General features: G+C 42.2%; 1 protein-coding gene across 3 annotated transcripts in view; it reads left to right on the plus strand.

Moving 5' to 3' along the window:
• slc20a2 (solute carrier family 20 member 2) overlaps positions 1-15302 on the plus strand; it is a 58160-nt gene that overhangs the window by 21692 nt on the left and 21166 nt on the right. For all 3 annotated transcript variants that reach the window (XM_083784573.1, XM_083784574.1, XM_083784572.1), the window contains exons 2-4: positions 11135-11706; positions 13789-13929; positions 14097-14182. In XM_083784573.1, the coding sequence (XP_083640699.1) occupies positions 11412-11706; positions 13789-13929; positions 14097-14182 (522 nt within the window). In that variant the 5' untranslated portion in view covers positions 11135-11411. The remainder of the gene's footprint in view (positions 1-11134; positions 11707-13788; positions 13930-14096; positions 14183-15302) is intronic.

Here is a 15302-nt window from a genome sequence, read left to right on the forward strand (position 1 = left end):
AAGCAGATGTGAACAACTGCTGTAAGAGAAATGGAGAGAGAGAGAGCCTGCACTCTCGCATGTGTATTTTCTCAGAGATGAGCTTGCTGAGAGATAACAGCGTCTACTCCATTGTGTTGTTGAGAGAGCCGCCGTCAGTGCCTGTCTGTCTGCTCAGACCAAGCTGGATAAAGGCACACTGTTCATGTTCTCTTTGAAAGAGGGGCAATTGTAACTGAGAGAGAAAGGGAGAAACTAAAGAGCTGGCCTCGAGCCAAGTAATGGATAATGCACGGATGTGCAACGGTCCTGTGTGTTGGCAATAATGGGAAATGATTGGTTGACCCCAACATTTTCACTGTTTTTTTTTTTTTTTTTTTTTTTTTTTTTTCCCGGCTTACGCCTTTATTGATTTTTTTTAAGGGATAGAAAGTAGGCTGACAGGAAACGGGAGAGAGATGGGGGGATGACATGCGGTAAAGGCCGTGTCGGGTCCGGGAGTCGAACCCGCGGCACACCGCGACTGGATCACCAGTCCGGTGCCCAGACCGTTACGCTACGGCCTGGGCCCATTTTCACTGTTTTAATGCCTCGTAGTAACCTTGCATCACAAAGGGTTGTGCAATCCGGACCTTTCCCCAAGGACTCTCCGCTTATTCTGTTGGCGTTGCGCTTAACAGGTGCATCAACATGTAAAGCTCTCCAAATGTGCTTATGTTATCTATCCACCAATAACTCCTACTCTGAAGTGTTACAACGCAGTTGCACACTGAAATAATAAGTTCTGAATGCCCTTGGTCTGACTGCATGCCTTTTCTTGCTGTGATGCGTAACATACGCACAAACGCTGACACTGGTACACCTCTGCCTGATTTCCCCCCCAATCCCTTGGCTATTTTCCTCGGCAGCTATTGGCTGCCACCCCTCCTGTATGCCCATCCTCCCTGCACACAGCCAACCAGTCAGTGGTACACCCCAGCCATCTGACGCTTTGTCATTGGCCGCCATGTGCTGTGATGCAGATGCGGACTGCTTTTCTTTAAGAGGCAGTCTAGACTTTGATGGCTGTGCTGCACTCTCTCTCCCTCTAGTGTGTGCGTGTTCTCTCTCTCTCTCTCTCTCTCGCTCTCGCTCTCGCTCTCGCTCTCGCTCTCTCGCTCTCTCTCACACACACACAACACCACCACAACCTGCTGATTCCTCTGGCTATCACTAAACCATTTGCTGCGCACTCCCTCTTCTCTCACTCTGCCGCGGTCTCCTAACTCCCCTCCTCATCTCGTCTCCTGTCAATCACGTGCTTGTCCCCGTTTTATTGCTGTGTCCATCTTTCCCGTTTTCCAACCTTCTTTGCGACGTGCGTGTGTTTCTCCTCTCATCACACACATCATCTTCCCACCTTCTGCCTGGAGAGCGAGGTGGCACACTACCAAGGTGAGTAGAACTGACTGGCAAGCTCGTTTGTATTCCCGTCTGGCTGCCTCTGCAGTTCTTTCGTTGTTGGTTCTTTTTGCATCGCACTACCTGTCTCTGACTTAAGTTGGATAGCGTGTTTTTTTATGTGTGCAGTCACAGCCTGTGTACACGTGTGTGTGTGTGTGTAATGTGTGCATATGTGCATATACATGGGTTACATTTTAACCTTACCTTAAAGGTCCATTTGTTTACATTTGTAGGATTTTACTGTGTGCCTCGGCTGTCAAAATCATCATGTCATGTCTCATGAGTCATCAAATGACTGCATGTTGCCACTTCTGAATGTGTCTGCTTGACAAGAGGTGGGCACTGGGCAGTGACGAAACTGAGCAGGCGGAATTTGAGAGGGGAGTTGGGATCGGGGTTGACAAAGATGATGATGTTCTGTATCGTTCATCAGGGGCCCCCCATCAGTGGGTGGAAAGCGCAGCAGCATGTCCAATGCAGACTGTTGCTCGTGACGCGGCAGTTCACACCACTGATGCAGTGGCATTTCAGGCAGATTAATAAGTAGGTCTGGTCTATGGCAACTCAAACAAGTAGTTTTATCAGGGATAAAAGTGCCCATATATGGAAGGACTTTCCAGTTTGGTATAGTATGTTGGTCACCCTTTCACGAAAGATTAACGTTGTAATATGACAAATATAAGCTTCTTGTTGATATAGTGCCAAACCAAAATGGTGGCTTTCCATGAGGTAGAATTTACAGTTCTTTCTTTCATTCTTTCTTTCTTGTAAAATCATGCTTTTGGCTTCATTATTACATCATTTCAAAGTTACACAAGTGGATTCTTTAAGATTATGAATGATCCATTTCAAACTTAGATGCAAGTAATTTGTTAAAACAATAACTAGGGGTGCACCGATGTGGAAATTCTTGGCCAACACCGATGTTAAAAAAAAAAATTAGCCGATAGTCGCCGTATTTTTGGTAGCCCGGGCTAACAGTTTGACGGCCGCGAATTGTTTAAACCAGTGTTCCACCGCACACTATACCCGACATTTGTTTAATGTGTTTAATTTGCTGTTTTAAAATAATTAAAAAGAAACCGCAGATTTATCCGGGACCTGATGACGAGGCCGGCACGTTATGATGACGAAACCGGAAATCAAGTCATCATCTGGGCTGCTAGGGCTTCTGGGGTTTGTTTGGACTACAATACCTCATGGAGGCGGATCCTGTAGTGCATTGTAATGGCCGCTGGTACTGATGATTTTCGTCGTTGAAAGCTGCAAATACTTCAGTGTATGCTCTAAAGGTAATAAAACAATCTCGGCAGCATAGAATATTTGATTAAATAGCGGGTAACGCGTTTTATGGAGTTAAACTGTTTTAATATGCAAAATCGATTTGGACCCCGGCCGTTTATAAGTAACCAGGCCGTTTTGCAGTAGGCCGTTATTTGTTTTTGAACCGGTCTGTCGAGCATGTTTTTTAGTGCAAAATTAGTTATGATAAACATACATAGCAGGCAAAGTCTTTAGTCTTTATTTAATATTGAGAATAGGGGAGTTTATAGGCAGTTACTGCTGCTTAATTGGTTGGACCCAGATTCGTGCAAACAGACTGGTAGCACAGCTGTGTAAAATTCTAATATTATATAGATTTTAAAAGGCTGTCATATAAGCCACCACAGCTCATGAAATATAGGCTGCATGGCTAACAGGACATAGTGCTTACCCTACCATCTCTCTCCTTTCTCTGACTCTATGACTTATACAAATTTTTTATGGTATAGACCATTTGGAATTATAACAATCGGTTGAGGATTGGCTGAGTAAATCACAAGTTATATCTCAACTTTTTGCGCAACAGGCCATTGCGCTGAGGACTGTGGTGGCGGTGTTTTAACTATACTTGTGAGGACCTCTGCTTGGATTAATTGTGAGTGCATACCAAAAATACTCAAAATAGTAAGCTCACAACAGATGACAATAAACATTTCACAGAATATATACCACTTTGAATTAAAACGATCGGTTGTGCATGCATAGGCTGAGTATGGCACGAATTATTTTTTGGGGGATGTGCTGAGTGCTGTTGTGAGGTGGTGAGGCCACGGTGAGAGGCGTGCAGAAAATAGGAGAGCTGCAAACTCAACACGCTGTGTGTGTGTGTGTGTGTGTATATATATATATATATATATATATATATATATATATATATATATATATATACGGTAATATAAATGAGGCTGACTAAGTTTGCAAATAACGGCCCATGGGCGCTTATACGGACGAGTAGCCTACTTGTTATTATTGTATTTGTTATTTGGCCCAAAAAGTTTTTTATATAATCTGTTAATCACACAATCAAAGACAGAATCGTTTGCACCTGGTGTTAATTACCTCGTGCGGCGCAAAGGGTATTCACTATAGCGCCTGCCCCACACCGTCACTAACTTGTGGATTATAGTTTGGTAAACTGAAAAGAAAAGAAAGTTTCGTTGTCTTGTCCTGTCGTGCGCCTGCTGCCTGTGTGTGTGTGTGTGGGGGGGGGGGGGGGGAGGCTGCGGGGAGGAGGAATATCACTGCACTGAGCGACATGCAGCCGCTCTATACATCTCCGTACAAGGGTGTATTACCGGATTTGCCTGCAGAGCAGTCCATCGGCCACTGCCATCAGTCTAAGGTAACGTTTTTTACCGATGCGCCAATGGCAGTTAACAAGGCAAACATCGGCCCCTACCGATTGTCGGCCGATGCATCGGTGCACCCCTAACAATAGCACATCATTATTTGATGGAGTTGTGTTAAAAGAAAGGGGGGACGACGACATGCGTTTACTCTGATACATGTGACATCACCAGTGTCAAGTACCTCTACTTTCTGGATTGGCTCCAATGTTGGAGCCAATGGCCCAATTCCAATGTATGCCCTGGCCTCAACCCCCGCACCCTCACCTCAGTCAGCTGGTAATTGCTTGAGAGCGAGAAGCTGCAAGGGCTCCACATTGTAGTATAAGGAATGGGACAGCACTTTGAAGACGAGTCCGTCATTACATCAATTTTAAAACTCTTATTGTCCTTATTTACATACAGTCAGTGCTTTAAACATACAGAGGTGACACCGAAAATGTGTAGGCTGAAGCCGAGGCTTTAGTATGCCTAACGGTTACCTATTTGAAGAGTAACTTTCTTACAAACAAAACAAAACAAAAACAAACTCATTTCCAGAGCTTAGTTTGACAATAAAAACAATAAATATGCCAGCGGATTTTAGCATGAGACAAACCAATAATACAGAAATATTCAATCATGCATATAATTGATATGCATAATTTCCGTACAAGTACATAATACACAGTTTATGTACCTACATGTTTTCATATGCATATTGTTGGAAATGAATGCCCCACTCAGTTATGTCTGTGTCCCTTTTATGCCCATATATGGAGCTATTTTTCAGGCATGCCCAAATATGGAGTCTATGCCGATGTCAGAACCTCATTGTGATGTCGAAACAGGCTATCTCCATATATGGAGATCTAATTTAGGTCCTGTCCAGAGCCTGCACAAAGGCTTTTGTGTCAGTGTGATGTCAGAACAGGCCAGCTCCATATATGGAGATATAATTTGGACCCTGTCCAGGGCACTCCCTGTGGTGGTGGTGTTACATGGATTACAGACATACGTATGTACACACAGAGACTTGGCACATTTATAGATATATATCTTCCATTCCGTCTACCTTTTTAGAACAGTGATAACGCATTTTTTTTTTTTTTTTTTTAAGATATTTTTTTGCGGCTTACGCCTTTTATTGATTTTTGAAGGGACAGACAGTAGGCTGACAGGAAACGGGAGAGAGATGGGGGGATGACATGCAGTAAAGGCCGTGTCGGGTCCGGGAGTCGAACCCGCGGCACACTGCGACTGGATTACCAGTCCGGTGCCCAGACCGTTACGCTACGGCCTGGGCCGATAACGCATTATTGTTGACATTCTGACCAAGATTCATGACTAATTTGCATACTTAAATGGTGTTTGGACTTTTTGGAGGATCCCCTCGTTCCAGGGTAACGCTATGAACTGTGGGTAATTATTTTTAACCCACAGTGGTGGACACTGGACAGGAACTTTACCACTGCACCACCTGGACGCCCCCTGGCATTTATTTGAAAGTCTTCTGCAATCTCATCTCATGGAAAGGGCATGGTTCAAACCTAGTAGCCTATCCATTTTCCTAGTAATGAACTTGGCAGCGATTGCAAGCTTAAAGTGGATTCATTATTTGTGTAGTGGGGGTATGAGGTGTCAAGTAAGCAGTTCAAAGGCACAAAAAGTGTTTCTGTGAACTTGACTTGGACGACAATTTTAGGATTTATATTTCACTGGGTATCATGGGAAGGAGTTTTTCATGTGTGCTTGTCTGATCCAGTGATCTTCTATAAACTCCTTTTGTAATGGCTGTCTTTGGCCTGTAGCCCTATGGAATAGTTTGATGCACTATGCTGTTAAAGGACATTTTGATTACAGTACACTTTGTGTTAAACTTCAAGTTTATAGTCACAATCACAAGTTTATCCAAAGTATAAAAGAGAGGCTTCTCACAAATTTCAATTACATAAGAGTGAAGGTCCCTGCACACAGCGTGTTTTTCGGATTCACGAGTACATAAAATTTCAAATAAATTCCTCAGTCATTTCTGAAATATAATATATATACTGGAATATTTTTCATCATCTTACATTTTTCCCCTCCGATTTCACTCTCAATATACAAGTAAGACGCGCAAACGCGGGAAGCGAACGCAGCTCGTGTGTGTGTGGTTGTGTGTGTGTGTGTGTGTGTGTGTGTGTGTGTGTGTGTGTGCTACAGCTGCGCCCTGTGTGTGTGTGTGTGTGTGTGTGTGTGTGTGTGTGCTACAGCTGCGCCCTGTGTGTGTGTGTGTGTGCTACAGCTGCGCCCTCTGGTGGCGGGCGGGTGGTGTAACAGCGGGACAGACACACAGACATTCAGCCCTTGCTGTCATAGTAAGTGGCTCACTGCGTTCGCAATAAGTTGTATAATGTACCTTCATTGGATATTGGGGGACATTCCGAAGTTAATTGAGACATACTCATCCTTTCTGACTGTGACGTCAATGGTGTGTGTCAAAATGAGCCTGTGTGAATCCCATCTGAAGCAGGTCACAGTGGTGAGGGATAACTGACTGACCAGTAACCACTGAACAATGCAGAGGCTCCAGTCGTGACACGTTGCTACAAATACAGTTTAATGTGCACAGCTTGGAGTGGCTTTGTGTGACCTTTCTCAGTTTATAATAGTCCTGCTGTCAGCTGCGGCTGCCATGTTTAGTTTCTTTCCTATTTAGGGAAATTGTACACCAGTGATTCTCAACCATTTTCATTTCAAGGGCCCAAGTTTGATATACATTAGGCCACAAACTCCCTAAGATCATTTAGCTATGAGAGTGTAAAAATGTAAACAAATTGATCGAGTTCCATTTGAAATTAGTGACAGAACTGATTTGTGTTTATTTCTTTGTATTTGTCAAATAGAAACTTAAATAAAATATGTTTTACATTGAATAGAAACATCAGAGAAACTACTTTAGAGGCAAGGTGCTTGGTTGTGTTCTGGCTACTTGGATCTCTTCTGCACCAAATATTTTAGCTGGCTTCAACATGCATCTGGTTATTATGGTTGGCAATAAGCCAAAAGCACAGGGGTTAGAGAGTATGTGACCTCAAGTGTTCCAGATGGTTCTTCTGTATCGGCGGGAGATGGAACTAGATTGGCCAGAGGCTGGTTACAAAGGAACTGGTTCTCTTCTCACGTGATGCAGAGCATGCAGTTGGTTAATGCCCAGAGAATGTGTTAGTCCGGTTTCCAAGCAGTTTATATAATACTTCCCCCATTAACAATAGGCTTACCGTACAACAAAAAAACAATGTGGAGCCATTGACCCTCGGTTAATTGACTTGGATAACATTGGCATAAGAAGAGGTAAATAGCTTTGTAGACCCAAGTCAGGGTTTGTGACTGCAGGTTTTTTAAGGTCTGTTTATAAGGCTACAAGTGTCAACAGCCTAGACCCTAGCATGCAAGTGTACTGTATTATTGCTAGTTACGCTAACAAGCCGTTTTGAACATGTCTTTGGGGCTGATAGCCAGGTTTGTGTACCTAATATAGCAGATGTATAAGCTCAACATGTGGTGATGTGATGTGTGAGCTGGTAACTTGCTATGTAAAATGCAACAAAACAGAAATCCATCTAGTTGAATGCTGTATAGGCCTGATCTCATAATTATTTGCCTATTGCTTCATATCTCAATGTGACCATTGAAAGGATTCTACTCGGGATGGAAGTGGAGATAATCAGATAATAATAATCAGATAATTAAGGTAATCGCAACTAAATCACCACAAACTATCTGTGGTATCTGTGCTATCTGTAGCAATGTCGTGGCTAGTAATGTTGGGTAATGCCGTCAAAATGAGTATTAGACAAAAGTGTTGTCCAAATTGGGTTCAATTTAAAAAAATCATAATCTTGGAGCAAACATGTGTCTTGTGGCATACAGTAGGCCTATGTGATTTCTGTGAACTGTTCAGCCAGTGTAGCAGTAGGCCTATAGAAACCATCACTGCTGGGTTTGTATTTTTCTATTTACTGCAATGCAGTGTTAACTTTAATCAAGGCACTTTTTTTGCCAGAGAAAAGCACCCTGCAAACTTGTACTTCCAAGGTAGCCAGTAGAAACATGATGGATTAGTAGGCCTATACTGTGTCCTCCATCTGCGACCACTATCTGTGCTCTTTCTCCATCATCAGTTCAGGTTAAATACGGTTTAACCTCAGACATAAGATTGTTGGTTGATATTGCTTGCTTAAAGGGACACATTACAATTTTCCACATTATCTTTACAATTGTTTTAAGTCTTATGTTCCATTCCAGCCAGCCAGTCTTCTGTGTTTTTTGACGCAGCACAGAGGTTGTGCTGAAAACCACTCCATTGATGTCACTGGAATCTTTATCTGTGAGTGTGAAAACGGTGTCTGTAACCTTATGCTTGTCCGCTGTGTTTATGGCTGAGTTGTGACCTTGACTTCAGAATATGAATCAGGCTGTATGTAATGGCTGCCGCAGTTAAGCATGCCAGGCTGATGCCTTTTCAGCGCAAGCGTTCATGGGAATTGTAGGACAAACATACATAGGTATGGATATTTCTCTCTGTCAATATTGATTGTATAGTAAATGTTGTTTCTATAGACTATCAAGTTAACCATCCACAATCAACTAAAATGCATATCAAAAGTGTAATAGTGGTGCCATCAGACAGAATTTTTTTGCCATTGCCATTTTCTGGGATGAGGGGGGGAGGGTCTTCTTATATCGGCGACAGGGCTCGACAGTGCGACTAGGTACTCTCATTTGCGACAAAAATATCACCGTGCGACTTGTAAAATTAGATTTGTAGCACAGGTGCGACTACAGGATTTGACCATTCAATCGTGATAAAGACAAGTCTCTGTCTACAGCAAGTGCACATTCTATAGTCGTGGTTCTATACCTAAATTTATATTTCTGAACGGCGGTGTCGTTCGCCAAAAAGAGCAGAGCTACAAGCTAACAACTTGTCGAGGCTCAATGCGGTGTTCATTTGAAGATCTGTCCCCTTTGCTCCCACCGCCCTTCCCCTCACTGTGGTGTTGCTGCTCTGTTCTCTTCCCTGTCACTGCTTGCTGACTGTCAGCAGCGAAGACGGAGCGAACTCAGCAGGATAGCATTAGCATGATAGCACAGATTCAGAGGGAATTGCTTGGACCCCGAAACGTTATTTGCAAAGTTTGTTTGTAATGTTCAAAGTTCAAACGTAACTTACTTTTAACCAAACGCGGGTGAAACAGCCGTGCACGCACGCACGCACACACATACATGGAGTGGACGGATTGATGTTTATCAAAAACAACCCTTGCTTAGCGTTTGCTTACAAAAGCGTGTGCCCAGCATAAATGATAATGCGAATGACCGAACTGGCTGGATTACCGTATTAATATCAGTCAGTCAGTCAAAGCCAAGGAGAATGTTACAATACTAATTCACCATCGAGCAGCCTCTGCACTGTCTGAATGTCACACTAACATGACAGAACAGCAGGATAAAAACGGATAGCCTGTCTATCCATCCATGAGCAACATATTCTATCTAGCTCTGGTCCAAAGCTCTAATGTGTTGCACGTATTAGAGGTATGGAACAGAGCTACTATCGATCTATCTACAAAGTATTAGCATAAAACAAATTGATTATATAGATTATATGAAAACAAACATAACAATGATATCATGATGAATATCACTATTCTGTGATAATTGCTGAAAAGATAGTGATATAATATTTTGACATATTATTTTCCACCCCTACCTCATATCACTTCATTAAAGAAAAATCACACCCATGTTAAGTGAGGGGCGCTCTTGTCATCATACATCATCAGATATCATCTCATACTGGCCAATCAGAATGCCTGTTGCCTGTGATTGGTTAGCTGATTTGCTCGTTTACATATATTTTCATACATTTTCCCTTAAATGTCAATGGCGTTTAATTTATGTCATATTTAGCAGAATTTTGACGTAATTTCTCTGTTGATTGTCAATGGCTCATTTTGAGATGTGTGGGGACAAAGGCTGTATATAGGAGGGCGCCCCTTAAAAATACATCATTTTTCATCGTGCTCCTAAAATAATTTGTGTGCTACTAGATTTTTCAACTTAGGCGCACACATGCTACTTGGAAAAATGCTAAGCGTCGAGCCCTGATCGGCGACGGGATTTGCTGGGGGATGTGCCCGCAATTATGTACTTACTGTATTTTACTTGAAATCTCAAAAGTAAATAATTGTAAAATGTGTGATGGTGTCCCTTTAAATGTCTGTAGTATTACACATATTGGATGCTATTTGACAGGGACAAAAATGCGATCTGGTCTCGTGGAGATGTGAGCTGCCCCTTTGTGTGTGCGGTGTGGGCGGTTGTGGTTGACTCTGATGTCAGATGCATAGTTCACGTCTTACTCAGAGTATAACAGGTCTCTTTATAGTCTCAGTGTTGACAGAAAAAACCTTCCTAAGAGTCAGATTAACCTGCCCAAGAGTCGGATTTGATTTATTTGAAGTGCAGACGCTGATTTACTATTGTGGCTATCTGAGCTGTCCTCTCTGGAGGGCTCTCTGTTTTCATCAAACCCTCGACTAGACTACAACATGGAGGTTAAAATGGGCTAAATCAAATATGATATATCAGTATTGTGACAATATTGTGGGGAGGACAGAAACTATTGTTTTTCTCATACAAAATATTTACACAGCAAGATGTTTGAATTCATCAGTGCTGCTGCGACGTCGGATAGTTTCCAAAATGATTTCACTTTACTGTATTGCAGCCTTTAAAACCAGGAAAAGACTACAGTAATGTCATATCGCAACATGAGGCTATCTAAAATCTCTCAAGACGATATTTAGCTGTATTTAAACATCATGCCTCTGAATAGTTTAATAATTATTTATCTGAGTTGTCTCACGGTATGTTCTCATTCGGTCAGTCTTCCTTGTCCAGTTCTTTTGTATTTCATGTCTAACCTTTACATATTTCTTTTGGCAGAAAGAAAAGTTTAATGGTGACTTTGTATGACACTGATCAGTTTGTTTTTCCTCTGGTTTCCCCGGCAGGTGAAGGAACGTGCAGACGGACTGTCTCGGTCGGAACTAAGCTATGGAATGCCCCCTGCACCCACCAGCACTGGTCTCCACTCATTGGACTGAGCTCCAAACACTTAGTTAGCGCTAGTGCTTCTCCCCTCAGACTGTTCACAACCAGGGGACGAAGAAAAGGAGCGAGTTACGGACAATTAACTCTGTTTGCCAAACGCACAGAGCACCTCAGCTTAGCTGGGTGTATTTTCTTATTCTTTTGTGGAATTAGCTTTGACCTCGAAATCAAATCAACATGGCTGTGGATCTGTCGCCGTATCTGTGGATGGTCATCCTTGGCTTCATCATTGCCTTCATACTAGCATTTTCGGTGGGAGCTAATGATGTGGCGAACTCGTTCGGAACAGCAGTAGGCTCTGGCGTGGTCACGCTGAAGCAGGCCTGCATCCTGGCGTCCATCTTTGAGACCCTCGGGTCAATGCTACTGGGGGCCAAGGTGGGCGAGACGATTCGTAAGGGCATCATAGATGTCACCCTCTACAATGAAACGGTGCCGGTGCTCATGGCTGGGGAGGTCAGCGCCATGGTCGGTATGTTTGATTTAATACTGTCAAAGTTTGAACTGATGGTCACTGAGACATAATGAATGTCATAACAAGGTAAAGAATGTAGTTGATATTTTGATCCGTGTTCAGTGCACGTTTTACAGACCTGAGACTGTACCGTCTCAGGTCAAAGCAGATTGCAATTTTTCAGACGCCTGACTGAATGCTGGTTCACAACTGTCATTTTTGTAATTTTTTGTAACAAATGGAAATACTGACTACAAGGGAATTAAGGGACACCACTGCAGACCCTCTAGCTTGTGTGAATCGGTACTGATTCATATTTGCTCAACTAATTAACTATCATCAACACACTAACACAGTCAAATTGCGTTGGCAAATAATTTACTCAAAGGTTGAACAACACTGCTTATCCTAAGCATCAACATCATTAACTCCATTCATAGCATGTAGGAATTGTCATAGAAATTGTCGTGTGTGTGTGTGTGTGTGTGTGTGTGTCTTTGACCTGAGACGGTATATACATGTGCTTACAGTGACTCAGGACTAAATTGGTGCTCGAATTAAACCAGCAGGAGGGCACCTTCATGTTTTCCTTCACTGGTTGGGGATGGGGCTGTGAGCACCAACAAGGGCCCAAAGAGTGTAAACGCATATTAGTCTTCTAGGCCTCATGTGTACAAAACCTCTAAGAATAGGAGCACTGATCTAGGATTACAGGTGGTCCGGTCACATGCGAGTAAAAGACTGTAAACTGGTCTGAGATCGGATCTATGCGTGTCACATTTTTCATTAATCTCAAGCTAAAAACTGTTAGTTGGCTGGTTTCAACGCGATGATTATTTTTTTATGGGACATCGCAGAACACAAGTTTCTCTTGTGTCCTAAAAGCTAGGCATACACTGCACGATTTATTTCTACGCATACTGTACGAGAACATCATTCACAATGTAAAGCCAAATCTCACGATTTACAGTATGTGCTCACACTGTACGGTCCGATAATCAAGCCCGACTTGAGTGCTCTCACAGTATGGGCCGACAGGAAATCAAGTTCAACAGAAAAATAATTATTCCCTGTTTTTCTTTTTCATATTTATTTTGAAAGTGCAGTAAGGGCACAGTCTCTTCCATTGATGGTGTGAGAGAGAAAAGTCCGATCTGATGTATTAAACTCACCTCTAGCTTGGGTTATCTGATTTGGCTCTGTAAAGACTTTTTCACAAAAGTCCACCATAGTCATTATAATATATATGAATATTATGAACAACCCAACATCTGTTTGTTTTTTTTGTGTTTTGCATCTGCAATACAGTTGTGCTTTTGGCATGGGAGCAAAGTCGTTTTCTAGAACACTAATTTTTCGTTGTCCTGCCTACCAGCTGTTTTGAAAATGCACATAATTATGCAGAACTTTGAAACAAAGTCTTTACAGAGACAAAGAGGATGCAGTAACCAAAGCCGTCTTTGATGACTAATATTGGTGAGCTTACAGTCGTCGGAACACAATCAGACATGCTTTTCTGTCTCATAGGAAGGTCTGTCAAGGAAAGGACCTTTCCTTTCCTTGACTATGAGACAGAAAAGCCTGTCTGATCTGATTGTGTTGAAATAGTCACAGTCACATGGTCACAGTGTGCATTTGGTGGTGCATGCACGTGTTGTCATTTGCTACGTTGCACATATTCATTGAGGAGAAAAAAAAAGACACTGACATCAGAGAATGGTGTCGGTGCTCTGCCTCAACTGTGCGAGAGCACGACACGGACCACCTACTTTTTTTAATATGTCAGAATTCATCCGATAGACTGATGGGCTAATTATAGGTCCTCGCAAACCTGCTGTACACTAGGGGTGTGGGGAAAAATCAATTTGAATTGCAAATCTCATTATAAACCATTCCCAATCACGATAGGCTATTGTGTGCCACAGCGGTGTGAGACTAACTCGAGCCTGGTATAAAAGTGAAGCGAATGTACTACCTACACACCTTGGCATAAATCCAAGCTAGACTCGTTCCTATGCTTGTATTATGCACTGCAGTGTAACGTGGAAGCTGCACAGCCTCTCATTCTAATGAGATGAATGCCTGCTGTTCTCCTGACAGGGTCAGCCGTGTGGCAGCTCATCGCCTCGTTCCTCAAACTGCCCATCTCCGGAACCCACTGCATCGTGGGCTCCACCATAGGCTTCTCCATGGTGGCCATCGGCACCAAAGGCGTACAGTGGATGCAGCTCGTTAAGATTGGTAATTACTGTGTGCCTTTCCTTTTGACGACACCCACATTCAGTATCATGTTGGTCTACCCGGACATGTCCTTACACGTGTGTGTGTGTGTGTGTGTGTGTGTGTGTGTGTGTGTGTGTGTGTGTGTGTGTGTGTTGTTCTGATACGTTATTTGTGTTCTGCTGCAGTGGCATCATGGTTCATCTCGCCACTGCTCTCTGGAATCATGTCTGGATGTCTGTTTCTCGCCATTAGATACTTCATCCTCGACAAGGTGGGTTTCAGCTCTGCACCAAGGCACTTCGATTTGAAAAATTACTGTATATAAATGCATTATATCCTCTGTTCCACGTTAGATTTACACGGCTTTCTTTATCACTGTAGTTCCAATATAGGAATTAATTGGTTCAACAAAAAAAATTATTTTGTATATAAATCTCTGGGGCAAAGCGTAGTTTCAAGGCTTCAGGCTTTTGGCCCTGCCGCTTCATGCCGCTTCATGCCAATTTTTACCAACCAACAACAGCTGTGCAAAAGAAACAAGGGCCTAACAGACTAGATTCCTCCAAGAGCCTTCTTTCGAACGTTGCTCAAGCACAACAAAATAAATCGATTCCTTTGAGGTAGCGTACTTGTTAAAACAGTTTAGCCAAATTTCATGCTTATTTTCATTTCCTACACTACACCTGTTTTATTTACTACATTGTTGACATTTTATATGTTTACATCCTGCACATTGTTACAAATGGCAAACACACCTCTTGAATAAGCATAAAGTGCAATATTGGGACATTTTGCATTTGCATAATTATAAGACATAGACAATAGTAAAAAAATGATGTATATTATAATATAATATAATATGGTATTATATGTATTATATGTATTTTAGCAATATAATATATTATATTGCTAAAATACATTACCATAACGCTGGAACAGTGATCATGTGCTGTGGGGATTAGGTGGTGGTACTATTTAAATATTTCCTTATTTAATATGAAAATATGAAAATTGATATTGGTGATTAGCCCTAAAACATAAGCGCTTAACATTTTTAACAATAACAGCATTTGACAATATTATTTTTCTGTGTTATGATGGAGTGGTATGTGTAGTAGATGGACAGTACTAGTTCTCTGGGTCACATCTTTCACAAGACTACTATTTGAACATTCTAGATTTTGGGACTGACCAGAGCACATTGTGCATACTGAGCTCCCATTATATCTTCCAGTACATAAGTATAATTCGCCTTAATGGTCTTACTGGAACCGAGCAATAAATGTTTGACCCGTAATCATTTCTCCACAAATGGACTTTCTTGGCTTCAGCACTTATTTAAGATGCACACAGTGGAGATTTATGTCTCAGCCACACCCACTCAACATTGT

The sequence above is a fragment of the Protomyctophum parallelum genome (assembly GCF_964188405.1).
Source record: "Protomyctophum parallelum genome assembly, chromosome: 15".
NCBI classification, from domain to species: Eukaryota; Metazoa; Chordata; class Actinopteri; order Myctophiformes; family Myctophidae; genus Protomyctophum; species Protomyctophum parallelum.